We start from the raw sequence: 21,964 nt of genomic DNA, 5'->3' as shown, positions 1-21,964 counted from the left end.
TGCCGGCTAGACACCTGTGGATTGTAGAGTTCTGTTTGTGATGGGCTCCGGCGGCTGCTGTCTCCCTGTATGTTCTTGGTTTCCTTTGTGTAACCAAAAGTTTTTATAGCCTGGCTAAGAAATTAGCTCTAAAATTCTCAATCCTGTTTGATTGGACTTCGCCTCCAAAGGTGATTGTTGTGTTTCGGCACTCAGTTACACTGACATACATCTTTTTTTAGATCTTGGGTGCAACAGACCTAATTAATCCTCCCGTGTACGGCAATTATGAGGTATGGTACAGTATGAGCAATTAAAATGTACATTAATGCTAGTCAAACCTGCCCTGGCAACCACCTAAAGGTTGTTTTTTCTGTATGATTAACTTTGCCATAGTGTTACCAACTGTCTTTGGGTGGGTAATTGTTTAGACACTGAGGTTCAATTGTATTTCCATTTAAAGATCACCAACAAACTGACAAAATCAGGTCTTAATTAGGAGAGCAAGATTCTTAAAATGGAGGTATATTTATTAGCACTATTAAGAGCAGCTAGTCTTAAAACAGATCGACGTTTCACTATCTGTACAAGACCAAATTACAGCAAATTCTATTGTTTATTATGGACTATAGCTAAAAAACGCATAGACACACACATGTATGCAAATCAAAGACAACAATCTCTGTTTTCTAACTTGGGTGCCATGCAAGTAATTAAATGCATGACAGTCAGAGATAATGGAAACACTAAACACTAATTTTTGCTGCAAATGTCCAGTAATTGAAAGTTTCTATTTAGGAAGATCGAGCCTACATCCCCTACATAAACACATATAACTCACCTTTTCAGCAAGATTTTTTTAAGAGAAAATAGAACTTATACAATGAGGGTCACCATGGGGGGGGGGGGGGGGGGGGGGGTCTGTGCACGTGCACGTTCAGGCAGACCTGGGAACCCCTGTTTTGCACTTTGAGTATTCTCAAACAAACTTGGTGTATTTTCAAAATAATGAGCGTACTCCACACAGCGTTTGCACATCCATGATTAAAACATATGCCTCACGCGCGTTCGTCACACCGTTAATTAAGTTTACCTATACATTTAAAACAAATGCTTTTTTCAATTTTTACTGACAAAAACTGTACCGTATTTGACGGACTACAAGCCGCGACTTCAAAAAAAAAAATCGCATTGCGGCTTATAAAAAGATGTGGCTAAAACGTTACCTAAACTTGAATAGCATTCACCTAATGGAAGTCGCCGCGGATTTTCATTTCGCTCGATTAGCGATTACCAGTACTTTATTAGCTCTCTACTCAAGACACGCCGCTTTTCTCTTTCTTTCGCGAATCTTCGTTTGTCAACAAGTCGTCGTGACAAGCGTACAGAGAAACACCGGATGTATCAGGATCTCGCGTGCGGGAGATTTTGTTTTTTTGTGTCTCACGATAGTTGGAGGAGCGAGAGCCGCCATGTTGTGTTTTCGTCTGCTCAAAATGCAAAAGTCGTAAATCATCCCAAAAAAGCTTATTCCGGGCGGGACTACATGTGTGTGTTTGTAACAAATTGTGTGTGTGTGTGATATTTTTCTTCAAACTTTTTCATTTTTCTTCTTTGTTTCCCTTGTTTATTCTCGGAGCCGATTTTGCCAAATACTGTACTTTCATTTGCCTGGTTGTTTTGATTGATTGACACGATCCGATCATATTTTTTTCGACGGCGGCTAATATAGTGACGTAATCATGTGCCAAAATACTGGATCGGCTTCAGGATGGGCTTGTGAAGAAAAGTAGTGTAGGAATTTTTCTCGTCGTATTTTTTTCCCACTGACCGTACTGAGCGTATTCTTGACAATCATGCGTACAAAATACGGCGAAATCGTATGGGTTCCCAGGTCTGTTGAGGCCAAAAGTGCCATGCACGGTGATCCACGGTGCACGTTACGAAAAAGCTCCATGCACGGTGCACGCCGGACCTCTGTGCACGGTGCACGCTACGAGAATTTCCCCATTCCCATGCACGTTACGTCCAAAAAGCCCATTCCCGGTGCACGTGGTAAAGCATCTAGTCTACTTGCCAAAAAGAGTACCTGTAAATGTCTGTTCCTGTAAACTTTTATGACGGAAATGTAATCTATAGGGTATGTAAAGTCAAATTAGCTTGGTTGCCTAAAGTTGCACTTTGGGAATCTCTCAGAATCCAAGATGGCCGCCCAACGGTCATCTTGAAGATGGTCAATATATAACTTTTGATCCAGATGGGCTAAAGAGTCGTGTAATACCTCAATATAGGTTTTTTTGATGTCAGTGAGTTCATTTCTGAGGTTGGTTTGTCAATCCTGTCAACAGAATCCAAGATGGCCGCCAAGATGGCCGTCAAAATATATAAAAACACATTTCTCGCCATATCTGGGTTTCTAAAGCAGCTAGATTCATGATCTTAGTGCTGATCATGTTTCCAAAGGCTGGGAAGCCGTTCTGATATCACCCAGATGCAAGATGGCTGCCAAGATGGCAGGTAAACGTCATTCACGCTCAAATCAATGTCACACAAAAATAAGGAAAACGCCATATTTTGTTTGTCTTTTGTCTGAAAAAACATGTTAGCATCCAGTTAAAGAGGCAACTTTCAGGACCTCAATCAAGTCCATGTGGGAAAGTCCATGTCCAAAAGCAGCTTAGCTGGCACGCCACGACCAAAAAAGAACTCTACTGCTCTTGCGTTACAGCAAACAAACGATTCAAACTTTGAAACCATATCTCCTTCTTCAATGTCAGCTTCTTTCTCGTCTTACTGGTCGTCTTCAACAAACTCCTCCTCTTCCTCTTCCTTCTCCTCCTCCTCCTCCTCCTCCTCCTCCTCCTCCTCCTCCTCTTCCACCACAGGCTCATGCTTCGTGTAAGGGCTGCAGCAGCCACCTCCTCCCTCGCAATAACAGTATTCAGTGCACGTAAGTCTCCCACTGTGGCAACTGCACTTCTTCTCGCTGCACGCTTTCCCCTCGGCGCTGCAACTACAGCTCACGACATCTAAGAGCTGCTGCGGTGCTATCGGCGCATTAGACAGCGATTGTGTCACAGCACCAGATTCATCGATATCCCATCCGAAGCAGCGGATATCATGAGCCTCGGCTGGTGGATCTTTATGGTCTGCTGCTTTCCACAACATCATCTGCAGATGTGCTCGGAGAGCATGCAGCCTCAGGTTGCAATCTGTTGGTGGTAGCCTCTTCAAAGGTGGTGGTTTCTTCCTGCCCAGATACAGTTTGGATCTTGCACCATTGCGGGACTTGGCCTTCTTCTGACTGTACAGCGCGAGGAAGAATGAGTCGGCAGTGGCCTTAAGTTGGTCATGACTGACGTCTGGCTCCCCAAGGACATCTTGCAGGCCTAGGATGTCGCTGTTTCCAAGCACCTTGAGCGCTTACTTCTTGCCCTTGTAACAGGGGTACGACACGGTGTCACAGCCCGATAAGGCGTGCATGCCGAGTAGCTGAATGTCAAGCATCGTGCGGTCCCACTTCTCCATCTGGATGCTCTTCTGTATCCTCTTCCTCCATGCCCAGTACACGAGAAGGACGAACACATCAGTGTCGTCACACAGCACCCTGATCGTCTCCGCCCCACCTGCTGCAGCCTTCAGCATGTAGCTGCACAGCGTGATATCCGCCTCCTCATGGGTGACAAGACAATCGAAACTGCTGACAAGCTCCACGTTGTTCTGCAGAGGATATCCACAGAGGATGTTGCTGAGGAGGCGTTTGTTGTTGGCATTCTTCATGATAGCTTCTCTGTGTGGGAGGGGGGTTGTGGGTGTCAGACGGAAGTCCTTTGATCCTTCCCCTGCCCTCCTCATCCTCTCGTGGTCCTTCGCAGTTGGCTGATTCTCATGGTACCTGTCAAACAACACCAGTTTCTGTGCTGCTGGAGGATAGCGGCTCAGTCGAGCGCCGAAACTCGCGACAAAATCTCCTGCTGTCCCCGCAACAGGCCACACAACATGGTACAGGAGTCGACCAGCACCACGTCTGGTGCAGGTGCGTTGTTGACCGGCACACCAAGACACTTGACGAGCACAGCCTAGTCTCCTTTCCTCAAACTCGGGACTGAGTTCGTACTTGAAGATGTCTGTCGCCTTCACACCACGTTGTTGCCTAATGATCTGAAACCGTACGAATAATGTTTCAATGTCAAAGATGGCCTTGTCTTTCACAACCACTACCTTTTTCATCTCCTGCATGGTCTTCACTTTCCTCTCGATCGGGCCATGGAATGTGCTGTGAAGCAAAGCGGCGAACTGTTCACTTTGAGTGCTGCCGATCTTGAGTGCATCTTGGACATTTAGGCCTACTTTGGCTGGCGCGATCTGCCTGTTGACGATGTTGTACAGGTCAGTGGACTCAACAATGAGAGGGTGCGAGTACTTCTGCAGTTCCTCTGCAATCTTCGTCCGGTCTGCTGCGTCCATCGCTCGCCTTCTTTCACCTTCCTCTTTGTGCTTGCTCTCCTTCTGTCCATCCCCACCATCGAGACCCATCGGCTTTTCTGAAAGTTGCCTCTTTAACTGGATGCTAACATGTTCTTTCAGACAAAAGACAAACAATATGGCGTTTTCCTTATTTTTGTGTGACATTGATTTGAGCGTGAATGGCGTTTACCTGCCATCTTGGCAGCCATCTTGCATCTGGGTGATATCAGAACGGCTTCCCAGCCTTTGGAAACATGGTCAGCACTAAGATCATGAATCTAGCTGCTTTAGAAACCCAGATATGGCGAGAAATGTGTTTTTATATATTTTGGCGGCCATCTTGGATTCTGTTGACAGGATTGACAAACCAACCTCAGAAATGAACTCGCCGACATCAAAAAACCCTATATTGAGGTATTACACGACTCTTTAGCCCATCTGGATCAAAAGTTATATATTGACCATCTTCAAGATGACCGTTGGGCGGCCATCTTGGATTCTGAGAATTTCCCAAAGTGCAACTTTAGGCAACCAAGCTAATTTGACTCTCCGTACCCTATAGATTACATTTCCGTCATAAAAGTTTACAGGAACAGACATTTCCAGGTTTCATACATGACATAGAAGGCTGGCTGGTAGACTAATCGCCCCCCCTCTACAATAAATTCTTACCCTGTGACAGCCACAGTCGTGGTTTTACCCAGCTGCTCCACTCCAGTTTTCTCTCCCTCCTTCTTCTCTTCCTTCTTGTTCCACGCCAACTTGTCTTCTTCCTCCACCAAGTTTTTCTCTCTCAGGATCCGTGCCATGTCCCAGAACTTCACGGTGTTGTCTGTGGCGCTTGATACAAGTCGCGTGTTATCCTGAAAGACACATCGATCTGCATTATAGCTGCTATGCCAAGTTGTGCTTCGATGTATGCCAGCAAAGAGTAAACGATCTGCATTATAGCTGCTATGCGAAGTTGTGCTTCGATGTATGCCAGCAAAGAGTAAACGATCTGCATTATAGCTGCTATGCCAAGTTGTGCTTCGATGTATGCCAGCAAAGAGTAAACGATCTGCATTATAGCTGCTATGCCAAGTTGTGCTTCGATGTATGCCAGCAAAGAGTAAACGATCTGCATTAGCTGCTATGCGAAGTTGTGCTTCGATGTATGCCAGCAAAGAGTAAACGATCTGCATTATAGCTGCTATGCCAAGTTGTGCTTCGATGTATACCAGCAAAGAGTAAACGATCTGCATTAGCTGCTATGCGAAGTTGTGCTTCGATATATGCCAGCAAAGAGTAAACGATCTGCATTAGCTGCTATGCGAAGTTGTGCTTCGATGTATGCCAGCAAAGAGTAAACGATCTGCATTATAGCTGCTATGCGAAGTTGTGCTTCGATATATGCCAGCAAAGAGTAAACGATCTGCATTAGCTGCTATGCGAAGTTGTGCTTCGATGTATGCCAGCAAAGAGTAAACGATCTGCATGATTATTAATTTTGAATGACTCCATACAGGAGTTCATGATTATGTATATATATATACACACAGATGGAGACGGACAGACAAACAGGAAAGTTGGATATATCTGAGTGAATACTTATAATAATCAAACCTTTTACATCAAGTATCTCATGTATGCATAACCATAATATTGTGAGAGTTTGAAAATAATCAAAAGAGATTTTCAAACAGCCCAAGCCCAGCTTTAAGCAATAAAATAACACCAGTGTTCATTTTTAAGTTAGGTGCAAAGAGTGCTGCAATTTGTTTTAATCTTTTTTTGCAAGTTTTCAAAAATGTCAGTAATCTGTTTGCCACAATAGACGAATTCTAAAAATATAACTCGGTCGGGTGTGTATGGGTTGTGAAAGAGTGAGTACCCTTGCCTATCACTAGTGAGGGGTGTGCCTGACACACGTGAACAAAAAGGAGCATGTGTGGATTATTTGTCTCACAAAAAGTAAGGGTATTTACTTTTTCACAACTCATACAAACACGACAGATCAAGTTATTTCCGAGCATCATCTATTAACACTCTGCAGACAACATCACTTCAAACATTTACCTGAATGAGCAGCAAGGAGAAGACGCTGTTGCTGTGGTCATTGAGCTCACAGATAATCTCAGGTTCAGCCACAGGTGACTCCCTGGGCCCACAGTTCAGGACTCGAATGATGCCATCGCTGGAATAGGACGCCACGCAGAAGAGGGTTTCATCGCCGATCAGCTTGACCGCTTTCCAGCTTTCTTTGCTCTTGATGGTACTCATCATAACTCCATCACTCAGGCGAAACATGAGACCTGGGCGATCTCTGATGCCGTTGATAATGGACTGAAAAAAACAGAAGCAAAAAGTTGACATTTTGTAGGATATTGTAATAAGAAAGTGACTGCAAACCCTTTGCGGTTTAGTCCCCCTGTAAACCCAGTCACCCAATGCCAAACTTGGGCTGTCAGTTTTGGCTCGTGAAAGCCTGTTCAAAATAGCAGACTATATACCATTAGTGAGAATAACTACACATAGTCTGCACTTTTGGTTTTGTTCCCCTTGGAATCTCTCTATATATATAGTCACTCCCTTTCAAGATCCCAAATTTAAGACTTCCCCCCCTTTACAGACCTTACGTTTTCTGATTTCTATGTTCATAACCTCTGTACATTAACCTCCAGTTTAAAACTCCCTCCTTTTGAAGATCTAATTTTCTCAGAATTTGTGTGTCTTAAAATGAGGGTGGCACTGCACGTGCACTTTTGACTCAAGTCCGGTCTGAGCTTAATCAGTTCTATGTTCACTACAGCAGACTATTCCAAGCATTTTCCAGCCACTAAAGGTCCTGCACTTTTGTTCTCATTTATAAACCTATAGCTGCTCTAACATGTTAAAGCAGACCACTGAACATGAAACTTCAGACCTGCTATATATATATACTCACAGTGGTCTTGGTGCAGACTACCACGTACTCCTCTTGCTCGTCAAGCTCCATGATGTCGAAATCATAGATGAGTTTTTCGCTGGACATGCGGTGCATCTCTCGTTGATTCGCCAGGTCAAGCGCGACCACAGCGTTACCCTTCGAGAGACTGTGTACCACCCTCAGCAGCACATTGGAACGAGTGATGCGGAACTGGTGCGGCTTGGGCGAGGAGCCGAAGAGCCGCTCGGTGTTGGTGTGCAGTGTGACGGCCTGACGCAGGGATGTGTTGTAGGTGGAGATGTTTCCCATCACGTCCACGCCGACCAGCTCGGAGGCGTCCGGAGAGAAGAGGAGAACAGCGATGGGATTGTCCATGTACATGTGTTGCTTCACCTGCACCTTGCACGCTTTGCTCTCTGGCAGACCCATGTGAACTGTTCCTGTAACAGTCAGGGTATGGACTCAAAGTTCTGCTGTGTGTGTCGCAGTTTCAGATTGTCAACTTTTTGTATGAATGTTTTTAACCAAACTCTAAATTTCTCTTTTGTCCCTTTCTTTCAGTTCTTTTTAGCCAACACACAAAAAAACATGCAGACACACACACATGCACACACGCATGCATGCACACACACATGCACACACCCAAACACACACACATGCACGCATTCAAACACACACACACATGCATGCATACACACACGCATGCACTCACACATGCATGCATGCACACACCCAAACACACACACACATGCATGCATTCAAACACACACACACACACATGCATGCATACACACACATGCATGCATACACATGCATGCACACACCCAAACACACACACACGCATGCATACACACACGTGCTCGCACACACACACGCATGCATACACACACGTGCTCGCGCACACACACACACACACACACACACACACACACACACACACACACACACACACACACACACACACACACACACACACACACACACACACACACACAATTACATGCCCCTTTATGCCCTTTTTTCTCAAGCATTGTCAATCAACTCACTGTCATCCTTGAAGGAAAAGGCAATGAGGTGACCGTGCGATGCAATTGCCACGGCGGTGACAGGCTTCTCAAAAATGTAAGGGGCTGAGAAACCTCCTTCAAACAGAATGTAGCTGAACTTTGGATCATACTTGGACAGTTTTGAGTACGTCTTCAGAACGAAGAATCTGAGAGAGAAAAAGATGGAGAAAATACATACTTGTGTGCAGACGAGTGCAGAAACACATCTACACACATTATAGTGAAAGACTCATAGGAGAAAAGTCTGTCACATCAGCAAAAACTGAGGAAATGGACACACATAGACAGAGATCTATACAAAGACATACTCACACAAACAGACACAGACATAGACACACACAACCACACACACACACACACTATGGACACATACACACTATAGACACACACACACACAAACACACAGACACACACACAGTACACAATGGACACACACACACAAGCACACTCACACACATACACTACACTGTGGACACACACACACACACGCATGCACACATCTGAGGAGTTTAGGCCTTAAAAGAGGGGGAGTCGTAAGGCGGAGGTAAATTTAGTGACAATCACAAAATGAGGCTGTATACCAGAGGGAGTCTTATTATCATGGAAGGTCTTGAAACAGAGGTTCCACTGTATGTAACACCGTGCATGCACCCAAGCTTTTTATTTAGTGCAAGGCCCACCTGTTGACAGTGACAAGCTCAATGGAATGGATGAAGAAGGGAAGTTTCTGCCGGGCCATGATCACGCCAGTGTTTTCGTAGTCCAGGACGAGAAGACTGTCCGTTCCCCTGTCAGCGCTCCATTCCACAGCGTACAGGCAATGCTTGCTTTTATCCACACACACGCTCTGACCACACTCTCTTTCAGCACCTGAAATCAAACATGCAAAGAAATGTGTAGACCTTCTATACAGAGTATTTTGTTTTGAGTCATATATAAGTTGTGACTGCAGACTATACAATAGAGCCCTTTCAAGACCTCCAAAATCTTAAATCATCAAGTTTGAAAGGAATGAAGTTTTAAAATGGAGGTGAATTTACAAACTGTATAAACAGAAAGTCTGGAAAAACACAAATAAGGGTGGGGGGGGGGGGGGGGGGGGGCAGGTTTATTTTAAAGGGGCTGGACTTAAAAGAGGAGGGGGGGGGGGGTCCCATATAGTACAGCAAAACCCCACTTTCAAGACCTCAAAAAATCTGAGAAAGTCAGATCTTATAAAAACAAAGGAGTCTTAGAATGGGGGTAAATTTATAGAGGTAACTTGTGGATCTCTTTAAATCCAGCATAAAAGTCCCTCTCCTGTTTAAGCATTCCAATACTATGGCACTTTTCATAAACCACAGTAAAAAAAAATGGCAAGAGAAAATGTTGACCTACCCATGAGAAAGTTTCGTAGGTTGATGGTTGACAAAAGCAGACCTCCCGGTGCCGGCATGAAAGCGTTTTGCGGCATGAAGACGGAGCGTTTGTAGGAAGCCAGGTATTCCCTGCACTGCTGTAGCAAGCCTTCGATACCAGCAGACCCTTTGTACTGGGGCCCTAGCTGACCCAGAATCTGAATAGTTGGAAATATAAAAAGAGGGTAAAAACCTTTCAGGTTAGTTTGGAGCTGATAACACATGCTTATACGGAAGTTTAAATTTATTGGTGTGTTAAGGTGCCTGCACAAACCGAATAATCCATCCACTTGATGAACACCTCCTTACTGCAACCCCCCCCCCTGAGCTGCATCCACACACAAACAATTCCCTCTGTCATACAACACACACGCACTCTATCATATCTTATATAATACATGTATTATGCAGCTGTGAAACTGAAAGTTCACACCATACAATGATGTTGTTATTGTTGTTGTCATCATCACCAACTCCATTATTGTCATCAACATCATCATCCTCATCCTCATCACCGGCAACACTACAATCACCACCACCACCACCACAACCCCTTGTTTCATCACCTGCACAGGGACAGAGAGGGTGTCGCGACGGATGTCATCAATACCCAGGTTGATGATGGACTGCACGAGGAGAACGTCCCTTGCTTTCTGCTTGATTTCTTCATCTTCTATGTCATCCATATCACAGTTTAACATGGCAGAAAACTGAGACTGGAGATGAGTCACACCCAGGGAAATGCAGACAGCCACCAGCCATTCCACGTCACATGCCAGCATGTGGAACTCATCCCAGCTGCCGCATGCAGCTAGGTGGTGGGGAAGTTCCTGAAGCTTGCGGACATTGAACAGCATCTCTTTGCCTCCTGCAATGAAATATAACCACAACAAGACTGCTATCAACCATTTCACTGTACAAAAACACTGCGGACTTCCTGGCAGCCACTGGTCTGAGGATTTAGCACGGCCATCAACATCGAACGCAGAAGAAGAAGAAGAACTGTACAAAAACAAGCCAACATGGGGACAATTATGAACAGCGTCTTGTTGCCTCCTGCAATGAAATATAATCACAACAAGACAGTGAAAAAGACATGTATATTGAATCCTTTGTTGTATGAACTCCCACTAAAACACTGCTATATCAACTGCTAATGTTATGCCAATGTACAAGCCAACGTGTGGAAGATGTGCCAATTACTTATCACATTCAGCTACTAGGTACATGGAAAAGTTATGAAGTTTATGGATATTGAATACAGTAAAACCTGAGTCTAGCGGACCCTTGTTGTAACGGCCACCTGCTACATACGGACAGTTTATCATGGCACGAACACGATTTCAACAATAACTAACCTTTAACGGGCGGACACCTGCCACTTACGGACGCGGACACGATTTTTCGGACCGTAGGAAGTGTAAACACTGTCACAAACGGACACAACGTACATAAAAACGCAACTTCGAAAACTCGACTGTTATGCAGTCAGTGCTCGGCAGCCGTAGCACAAATGGTTGTTGATTGGTTGTCCTGTCCCTTTTCTGACCAATCAGTGGCTTGTTTAGATGGAGACCCACTTTCGCTCACTCACTTTCGCTTCGCTCACTTTCGCTTTTCCGCATTGTGGATACAGTCACAACCAAAAGCAACAGTAGACTACTGTGTTTGAAAATGGAATCTCCAGCAGGAAAAAGAAAAGCGTTGACTTTAGAGCAGCGTGTCGCTGCCTTGAAAAAACTAGATAGCGGCCAATCATGCCGAGATGTGGCGAAGGAGATGGGATGTGGTAAAACACAGATCGCGAGGATCAAATCGGAAAAAGAAGACGTGATGATCTCTCTCTCTTTGTAAGCAATCGTTCGAAGGAAACAATAGTTAACACAGCTAAATTTTTGTTCCATGCATTTATGCTGAGACTAGAAAAACTGAATGAAACAAGAGCTGACCCAATTTGGTCGAGACACACTGCGGAATTTCCCGTTGAATGACTGATGAAGAGTCAGCTATTTTTAGCTTTGTGACGTCCGACTTGCGTAAGTTTGAATGCACAGTGTGTGTAGGGAACGGGGTAGGTTGGGGGCCCGGGGGGGGGATGTTGTTGTTGTTGTTGTTTGCTACATGTATCATTTGTTTACTCACATTTTCAGTGAGTCTCATGTTCAATCCAATAAATACATACTACAGGACTGACAAAAAGTGTCTTGTTCATTTTACGTGCTCTTTGTAAAATATTGCCCCGGCCCCTCCACCTGTGAAGAAGGGACACCTGTCTAATAGGGACACTATTACCATTCCCCAAGGGTGTCCGTTAGAGACAGGTTTTACTGTACTGTCTTTAAGTTTTGCCTCCTGCAAAAAACAACAACCCCCCCCCCCCCCCAAAAAAAAAAAAACCCAAAAAAACCCACCATCCAAGATTGGAACATTAGGTACAACAAGAGTCCAAGGTTACATTTTAATTGATCTCAGGCTTGGAGAAAATAGTTACATTAAATTACATCCCACAGAATTTATTCTACAGTAAACAGGGGAAAGCTACCCAAAAGGAAGGTCAGTTGCAGAACGATTTTGTTTTGATTTTGTTGCGCAAGAGAAGGCATCCCTATAATTGTAATGACAACCGGGCGGGGATGTAGCTCAGTCGGTAGCGCGCTGGATTTGTATCCAGTTGGCTGCTGTCAGCGCGTGAGTTCGTCCCCACGTTCGGCGAGAGATTTATTTCTCAGAGTCAACTTTGTGTGTAGACTCTCCTCGGTGTATATAACCCCCGTGTTTACACGCAAGCACAAGACCAAGTGCACACGAAAAAAATCATGTAATCCATGTCAGAGTTCGGTGGGTTATAGAAACACGAAAATACCCAGCATGCTTCCTCCGAAAACGGCTGCCTAAATGGCGGGGTAAAAAACGGTCATACACGTAAAATTCCACTCGTGCAAAAAAACACGAGTGTACATGGGAGTTTCAGCCCACGAACGCAGAAGAAGAAGAATAAGAAGTAATGACAACCATGATTGTTTTCTGGTATGTGTCCAGCTAGATGAATGCTTTTTTCCATGCAAAAACCTGCAGACAGATCTGTGGTGCCATAAACGACCGATTGCACAAGAACAAAGTACCTTTAACGTACCATCATACTTCAGCGGTTGTACAGGCACCCCACGCAGACAATCCTCATAACTGCCCGTCTTTCCCTTGTACAGCTCCAGAGGCTTTGGACGGGTACTCCATGTGCCAAGAAAATAGTCTGCCATTGCGCGATGCAGAACTGGAGTGCTGTCTTCTGTGCAGTAACGCCTCAGTGCCGCCTCTTTGAACTGACGATGAAACCAGGTGCTGATTTTCCTTTCACCTGGTGGAAGGTGATACATAGATGGAAAAATGGAAGATTACTGAATAAAAAAGATAAATTACGCTGGCTGGGAAGACGAATCAAATTGAACGCTTAGAGAAATGCGTAAAGCAATTATTCATGCAAAAATGTAAGGCAAAAATACACAACTGTGCATGCCTGTGTGGGTGCATACACACACACACACACACACACACACACACACACACACACACACACACACTGTCACACACACACACATGCAAATATCAATCAATCAATCAATATGAGGCTTATATCGCGCGTATTCCGTTGGTACAGTTGTAAGCGCAGGGATTTTTTAAAATTTTTAAACAAATTTTTTTTATGCAATAGATTATATCGTGCACATATTCAAGGCGCAGGGATTTATTTATGACGTGTGAGATGGAATTTTTTTTTACACATATACAATCAAACACACATATACACACAACAACATCAAAATCAATTAACAGCAAATTGGTCCATACAACAACTAAGAAACTGAAAAAAACCAGCCCATAAACCGACATTAACTCAATAAAAGTAGTCAACATTTTCTCAGAAGCCCTAGGCTGTTGTAATAATGCGTCTCCAACAGGTACTACTGAAGATGACTTGCATATATATAACCACTCGACTGTGCACTCAAATGCAAACACACACTCTCTCTTTTTTTCATCCCCTTTCTCTCTCTTGCTCTTTCTCTCTCTCTCTCCCCCCCCCCTCCTCCACCCCCCTCCTCCCCCCCCCCCCCCCCACCCGGCTTACACATGCAGTCCCTCACCATTCTAGTCTGATCAAAACAGCATTTACGAAGAGAAAAAATAATCAAGCAAACAATTAGCAAAATTCTACCAATATCTTACTTTGTAATGAAAAGTTATGCAAACAATGTCGGATATATTGGTATTTGTATCATAAACCAACATAAATATCAGCAATGATAAATAGCTTACCACTCTTCTGCTTTGTAATGTAAGTGCTAAGATCATCGCTAACACGCACGATGAGGGATGTTGGAATTCGGATCATGTGAGGGTCAGGAGGAAGATGATAGATGTAGGAATCCTGAAGAACTTCATCATCCAGCGACAGGAGGTCTTCAATTTCTCCATTGGTCAGGCCGTATTTGGCCAGTGTAAAATAGCCTGCACACAGAATCAAAACCATGTCTTCATGAGTTTTGATTTTGGTCTGAGTACAGATAAATGTATTCTTGCATTGTTATTGTACAGTGGAACGCCCCTTTTAAGACTCCCCAATGTAAGACCTTTCTTGTGAGACTTTATTTTTCAGATATTCTGTTCATAATCTTTGTATATTTATCCCCATTTTAAGACTCCCTCCTTTTTGAGACCTGATTTTCTCAGATTTTTTTTAGGTCGCAAAAGGGGAAGGGGGGGGGGGGGGTGTCACTGCAACAGATATATTCCAGAAAGAACACTGTCAGGATCTTTATGGAAGAGTTGCACCCCTTCAAAACAGTAAAGCAAACAAATTTGGTTTATGATCACTGGGGCAATTAAATTGAGTGCTCTCAAATGCTGCATGCATGCGCATATACTTAAAAGCAAACACTGCATAACATGCAAATTGGTGCCCTTCCACAGCCTGGAATACCACCCCCCCCCCTTCCCCCTTTCTCACGGACAGTTATTTCCTTAAACATTGTCAATTTTTATCTGATTATGAGCCTGACTGACATGAAAATATATCTTCCTCTAAAGGTACAAATACCTGTGGCTACCTACATATATACCTGCCTCTGTGTATGGTTTGATATCTACATTCCCTATTCCATAACCTGCGTGAATTTTTAAAATAAAGGTTCAAAGAAATGTGTTTTGTGTATGCTATTTCAATACCTAAATGGTCAATGCATGTCACAGGTAGTAGCACATATCAAGCGTTTCAACTATCACTGCAGGAATTAAGAAGTCATTAATATACCAACTTGGGTTCTGTTGCTAGATTTTCAAGACGTCATTTTAACCAACTTAAGCTCTGTCGTTAGATTTTCATGAGATTAGTTTAAAAAAATAAATAAATCAAAAATAGATAAGGAGATGTATATACCCAGTAAGTGAGACACAAAAATGTGCCCGTGTGTTTTCTCCAGTTCACAGAAATACTGTTCAATGGCCGCCTCCACTGTACCCGCCAGTTTCAGGTCTGACAGTTTGTGGTGTGATCGCCATGACAATGCCTGGTTTGTGATCAACGTCAGATGAAGAGCCTGAACAAAAAGCCCATGGCAACATGAAAAATGCGTCTGGGAGTACTCTTTGCATGCATATATACATACCGGTGTGCAACGCGGTAAACTTTATGCAGGGAAGGGGGAAACACTGTTCTGCTACCAGCTATATCCCCCCCCCCCCCCCCTCATTAGCGCTAGGGGGCGCAAACACAGGACCAGTAAGTACACCTATCAGTGACCGCTCAGCAGTTTGAGATAGTGCACTTTCCATTTTTTTTTCTAACCAGAAACATTGTAGTACTCTTTGCATGCATATATACACAGTTTCTATGAGGAACATAGTGATGCAGTGGTACTTGTAGTAAATTATATTTAACCCCTCTGATGAGAATTAGAAGACTCCTCTGAATAACAGTTTCTACCCCACCTATGTTGACCAAGTTATTTTTTAGCCATGACCAACTGTGCTGCAGCAGGTCACTCAGAATTGTAGTAACTGTGTAGAAACTGTGTATCAACACAATGGAATGCAGGCGTTAGATCGAGGTTACAGGAAGCAACTCAACTGAAGTGACTGTGTGTACGGATATATCCGTACCAGGTCAGATAGAGCCATATGAGTGGGTACGCATATATCCGTACCTGGGAGACAATGAGATAAAGGACACATTCCTTTGTCCTGTGGTCTGTCAACTTCCCCAAATATCTCTGTTATTATATAGAAGACACCTGCATTGTAGGGACATTCTTTCTAAATTTTATGCAGGTAGAGAAGACATGTCTTTTTTTATATATACATTTTAAGTCATTTCAAAGGAGTGAAAAAGGTTCTTTGCCAAGAAATTTAACAGTTTGAGCTAACAATCATAAACAAAATTCCACATGAAGGGAGTTGCATCAGTTCACCCTACCAGTCAAACAACTTGTGATAATGCATGTTTCAGCTACAAGGTACTATACATTGGCCAAGTTTCCTCTCAAGACATCAAAGAGACCGCCCCATAGGTTAAACTCGGTCACTGACCCCGGTGCAGGAAGTGTTTCCTCTCTCAGATATGACAGGGGAACCACCTCTCATAGCTAAAACTGGGTCATTGACCCCCCCCCCCCCCCCCGGAAGAAGGTCAGTGTCTATAAACAAGGCAACCCAGCTATCAAAATGGACCGTACCTGCCTTTGATCTCGCTGCACACACGACAGAGCACACATATTTCCAATCTGTATTCTTCCTTTGATGTGCGGCTTATTTTCATTCTTCGACCGTTTACCGGTATACTTTTTCAATTTTGGTGCGCCCTATCGACCCCCTGCGCCCAATGGGTGACTGGATTCAATTTTTTTTTTTAAAGAAGGGGGTGTGCCTTATGTGCTGCAGCGGGGGCGGGGATATAGCTCAGTTGGTAGCGCGCTGGATTTGTATTCAGTTGGCCGCTGTCAGCGTGAGTTCGATCCCAGGTTCGGCGGAAATTTATTTCAGAGTCAACTTTGTGTGCAGACTCTCTTCGGTGTCCGAACCCTCCCCCCGTGTACACTACATTGGGTGTGCACGTTAAAGATCCCACGATTGACAAAAGGGTCTTTCCTGGCAAAATTGCTTAGGCACAGTTAATAATTGTCTACCTATACCCGTGTGACTTGGAATAATAGGCCGTGAAAGGTAAATATGCGCCGAAATGGCTGCAATCTACTGGCCGTATAAAATTTCATCTCACACGGCATCACTGCAGAGCGCCTAGAACTGTACCCACGGAATATGCGCGATATAAGCGTCATTGATTGATTGATTGATTGCAGCGCCTTGTAACCCGGAAAATACGGTATATGTACCTGCCATAATGTCTTTGTAACTTTTGTTAAAAATGCTTATTAAGAGTTGAGTGAATAGAAATTAATGTGTCTGTTAATTCAGAAAAACTGGACAAATTCATCAAAAGACTAAATTTTAACAGCATATAGGGCTTGTAGCGTACATCTACAGGGAAGCTTCTTTCTTACCTGACCACTTTCTGCAAAAGTGTGTAGAACGTGTGACCTTTGCAAGACGGTAAGCGTCCTTCCAACCTGATGGCATAGAGAACGGACAATCTTGTCGGCCGTGTTGTTGTTGAGCCCACCAAGCTGAATGAACTGGTCCTCATAAGGCAGGACCTCCAGAGCGCTCCGCAGGCACATGGGGTGGTCTGTTGACATGGAAACGAAGACATGGACGTTGGGTGGCAGCATGGTGGGGAGCCAGATGAGCATGTGGGCATAGTCGTTGGACTGCAGCTGGTCCACAGAGTCCAGGACCAGAAAGAGCGGGCTGGTCTTGGAGTCGATACGCCACAGCAAGGCCGTGAAGAAGAGGGTGAGGTAGTGAAAGTCTACGCTGAGGTCCAGCCCGGCTGGAGGGTGCAGACCGTACAGGTCCAGCAGCTGACCAATGATGCTGATCATCGTGCTGCGGACGTAGGAGGCGGACGTGGTGGTGCTCAGGAAGCGAGCCACGCACACTGACCCCGGCACCCACCTCTTAGACATGTGCACCACTTTGGCCATGAGCGCTGTCTTTCCGCTGCCTGTAGGTCCGTGGATGATGACGGGCCTTTTGAACGTCTTGATCTCCGGCATGCTGATGTGCTCCTCCTTAAGGTCACGTGTGGGGTCGGATTCCTGGTCATTGAAAGTGTCACCATAGCAGAATGTGGCACCGGTCATTTTGCACATGTCCATTTCGTTATACATGTCGTTTTCTTCAGTGTCCTCTTCCTCTTGTGCTTCCTCATCCTCATCCGTTTCTGCATCCTTCTCTTGTTTTATATTTGTCTCCTGAACCTTAGCAGTAGACTCCTTTTTGAGGGTGTGCGTTGTGACCAAACTGGCCTGAATCCTCTGCAGCTCCTGTTCGCGCCCACAAAACACCCGGCACTTCTCTCTGCAGAACCTGAGGTGGGCCACCACTTCTTCGTACAGCTCCTGACTGCGGTTCAGGGTGACTTCTTTCTTCTGGGCACACTTGTCGATCATGGCCATCATCTTGGCCATGTAGACGTCGCAGAAAGTCCGGAGGTAGGCGGCGTGCTCTGGGTCCTCTTGGTACACGCCGTACTCTGTCCATCGGATGGTGTTCTCGCTGATGTTGGAGCCCTGGAGATGGCTGGGTACCACTTCCGCTTTCAGCTCCTGCCGCAGTTGTTCAGCTTTCGCATCCACCTTGACCTCCTCTTCGGAATCTTCTGCTGCCTCTTCAGTCAGGTCAATGAATCGCTCTGTGGGAAAGAAGAATACAGTCTAATCTTAAAAGATGAAAGACGTTTATTCATTTCAATGCTGGTTAATTATTCTCTGAATGGTGCTGTTGGCAAAAGATTTTCATAAATGTAAAACTGAATAAAAAGAAATCCATGACATTCTCTTATTTAGTTAAGTGCAAACAAAACACTGTTTTATCACTCACTAGCAATCTTGTCATTGATATTGATGTCAGTGAAGTTCCTGTGAAAACTCAGCACCCTGTCGTCATTCAGACTGTTCATACCAGGGATGTCCACCATTCCATCTATCACCTCTCTGTGTGTGACTGTAGAGAAATAAGAGGTAACAATTGGTATCAAGATATTAAATGATACATTTACATGCAGATATAATTACATATAATAACATATTTTTTTCTCTCTATTTTACAGCTTGTATATGTGGAATTTGATTTTTTAAGTGGCACAGAATTAAGTTATAAGCTTTACAAAAAGTCATATAAAGAAAGCACACAAACATACAGATCTAAGTTTTCAATGAAACCATGCAAATGCGACTTGCTCAAAAACTGTTGTGTGGGGGGCAATTGTCCAGGGGGCAACTGTCGTAGGGGGGCAATTGTCCGAGGGGCACTACAGATCTAAGTTTGTATCAACTTGAGAGTTTATAGACATGTTGACATACCTGAAATGTAGTACTTTAAGTATTCTTCATTTGTGATCATCTTGCGTTTATGGGCCTCAGCAGCAACCACCCGAAACGCGTTCATCATCTTGCCATGGTCCCTGTCCCAGGTTTGGTGATGCTGTGGCACAAGAAAACAATTTAATATAAAAGCAGAGAACACGTTTGCCAGGGGTTACAGTTCCAAAGTGTGTTATATAATGTTACATGCATCCAACATGGTCTATCTGTCTAACTAATATTCCAAAATCGGTGTGGAGAAGTTGACAACAAGGACTGCTTTAACCTTCTGAAAATTGAAAAAAAAAAAAAAAAAAAAATAAAAAAAAACCCTCAAAATTGCTGAAATTTTATGTTAGATTCACTAGTCTTTAAATCTGAGAAAATCAGGTCTCAAAAACAAGGAAGCATTAAAATGGAGGTACATTTACATCCCTTAGGATCTTAAAACAGGCAGTCTTAAAACGGAAGGTTTCACTGTACAACAAAGACAAAATAATACCAACCTGTTGCTTTACGATTCGGTGCTTTGGGTCAAAGTCGTTGTAGTGAGGCAACAGATCAGTGATTGGCTGGATGCGGTACAAGGCTGGTACAGCGTTGGTGTCCACAATGTACCACTTGTCCACTGCACCAAAATCATCTACGTCCATCCAAGACGCCAATCGACGAAGAGAGCGGTATTCGGTGACAGGTATGGAGGAAGGTAGCAGGCGACTCCCATAACGATCCCCAAGGAAGGCCTATGTGTAGACAGTAACATTTTTAATTACGGTGCTTGAAATAAAAAGTCAAAAGTAAAACACATCAGGTGGGAGATAATCTTTTAAATATACTGAAGAAAAATAGACACTGTGTTTCGAACTGTCTCCTTATGCGATGAAACTTCACACTAAATATATTGCTAAAAGAAAGAAGAAGAAAAATGTGTGCAAGTACATGCACACACTTGAGCATTGTTGATTGATTGCACTGAACTTACCTAATGCATTTCCAATATCTTCCTTAGCTTTTCACACAATACCTTCAACTCAAGCTTGAAACAAACAGTTTCAGTGACTATCTGTTTCCTTTTAAACTGCAGTGCTTGAACATATGCAGTTGATGCTGCTATAGAAGTATAATGGTCTTGGTTTCACACAAAAAACAATGATATTTATCCATAAATGCTCAGCTGCTTTTTCAATAAGGAGTTTCGACTATATATACATCATGAGGTCTTACAAAAAATGCCACATCACTACACTAACTCTGTCAGAGAGCAAAAGAGGCGGTGTGCGGTCTGAATCTACAGTTGAACCCTCAACAGACCAGAACAGACCTCAAACAATCTGAGAAAATCAGGTCTTAAAAAGGAGGGAGTCTTAAAATGGGGGGGGGGGGGGGGGGGGGGTGTGTGGTAAAGTTTACAGAGGTTAAAATTATGAACAGACAATCTGAAAAAGCAAGGTATTAAAATGGGGGAAGTCTTAAATTTAAAATTGGGAGGTCTTAAAAGGGGGGTTTCACAGTATTTCAAAACTGACCACAAAGTTTGGGCCAGCGGAAAGCTCCCGACAGTTGGCGATCTCTTGCCGACAGATGTCTGTGGTCGTGTGTTCCACACTGGCATCCTCCCTCACCCCCCATCGCATGTCCACCACCTTATTACACAGAAAGGTACACCAGGTGACCAAGTGCATGTCATGACACATGCAACGTACCCTACTTCAGTGGTATATAGGCTTCTGCAAATTCTCACCCACAGCAGAAAATAAACAAACTGTCATTTAATTTTGTTTTAATTGTAAGTGCTAGAAAAAGACATCAGCCACAAGATTAAGCAATCGTACACCTTCTGACAATTTTAAGAGAATTGAATGTCAGACAGAGAAAGTAATTACTCTAACCCTGCCCCCCCCCCCCCCCCCAACAAAAAAAAAAAAAAGAAAAAAAGGATACTTAAATGTTTTTCCTTTTAGCTGAGAGACAGTCACAGATGCACAGACAAAAAGATGGACTGCTGCATGCAGCCAGCTGCATGGCCAGACAGACAGATAGAAGCACAACATAATCTGCACAGAGAAACTGACCTCATAATCCAGGCCTCGATCTTTGCAGTAATCCCTGAGGTGGGACACAGCTTCCTTCATCAGCATGTTCCTCTCCACCTTCATGTCTGTCACAAAAGCAGAGTTAAAAAAAATGAAGTAAAGTTTGCCAAAAAGACAGACACAGACACACAAACTCACTCGCTTACTTATTCAGTCACTCTGTTCACACGTGCGCACACACTCACACACACACACACGCACACACACACACACGCACACACACGCACACACACACACACACACACACACTGACACACACACACTCACACACACACACACACACACACACACACACACACCCACACACACACACTCTTTCTCTATCTCTCTCATATGCCGAAAATAAACCTTCTCTGTCTATTTTCGAAAAACAATAACTTAAATGTTTCAGACTATAAACCAACCTACCACTTGCATGTACAAAGCAACCAATATATCACATACATACAAGTACAGCACAATGATGGTGATGGATGGATTGATGAATCCCTGACCGACACACATACAGACAGACAAGCACGCAATTTGCATAAACAGACACTGTTTCTCTGCCCTGAGACTGACAGAAAACAAATGT

General features: G+C 43.9%; 1 protein-coding gene across 1 annotated transcript in view; it reads right to left on the bottom strand.

The window, feature by feature from the left end:
- The window catches only part of LOC138983088 (uncharacterized), a 33,241-nt gene that overhangs the window by 10,906 nt on the left and 371 nt on the right, over nucleotides 1-21,964 (bottom strand). The window contains exons 2-17 of the mRNA XM_070356495.1: nucleotides 21,367-21,452; nucleotides 20,821-20,937; nucleotides 19,801-20,037; nucleotides 19,295-19,415; nucleotides 18,813-18,935; nucleotides 17,372-18,624; nucleotides 15,253-15,412; nucleotides 14,133-14,324; nucleotides 12,719-13,173; nucleotides 10,385-10,948; nucleotides 9,799-9,976; nucleotides 9,102-9,291; nucleotides 8,401-8,567; nucleotides 7,373-7,794; nucleotides 6,505-6,771; nucleotides 5,119-5,309 (exon numbers count right to left, since the gene is read on the bottom strand). Coding sequence (XP_070212596.1) covers nucleotides 5,119-5,309; nucleotides 6,505-6,771; nucleotides 7,373-7,794; nucleotides 8,401-8,567; nucleotides 9,102-9,291; nucleotides 9,799-9,976; nucleotides 10,385-10,948; nucleotides 12,719-13,173; nucleotides 14,133-14,324; nucleotides 15,253-15,412; nucleotides 17,372-18,624; nucleotides 18,813-18,935; nucleotides 19,295-19,415; nucleotides 19,801-20,037; nucleotides 20,821-20,937; nucleotides 21,367-21,452 — 4,723 coding nt within the window. The remainder of the gene's footprint in view (nucleotides 1-5,118; nucleotides 5,310-6,504; nucleotides 6,772-7,372; nucleotides 7,795-8,400; nucleotides 8,568-9,101; nucleotides 9,292-9,798; nucleotides 9,977-10,384; nucleotides 10,949-12,718; nucleotides 13,174-14,132; nucleotides 14,325-15,252; nucleotides 15,413-17,371; nucleotides 18,625-18,812; nucleotides 18,936-19,294; nucleotides 19,416-19,800; nucleotides 20,038-20,820; nucleotides 20,938-21,366; nucleotides 21,453-21,964) is intronic.

The sequence above is a fragment of the Littorina saxatilis genome, linkage group LG12, assembly GCF_037325665.1.
Source record: "Littorina saxatilis isolate snail1 linkage group LG12, US_GU_Lsax_2.0, whole genome shotgun sequence".
NCBI classification, from domain to species: Eukaryota; Metazoa; Mollusca; class Gastropoda; order Littorinimorpha; family Littorinidae; genus Littorina; species Littorina saxatilis.
Note: the sequence above shows the minus strand (reverse complement) of the source record. Positions and strands in the feature narration are given on the sequence as shown.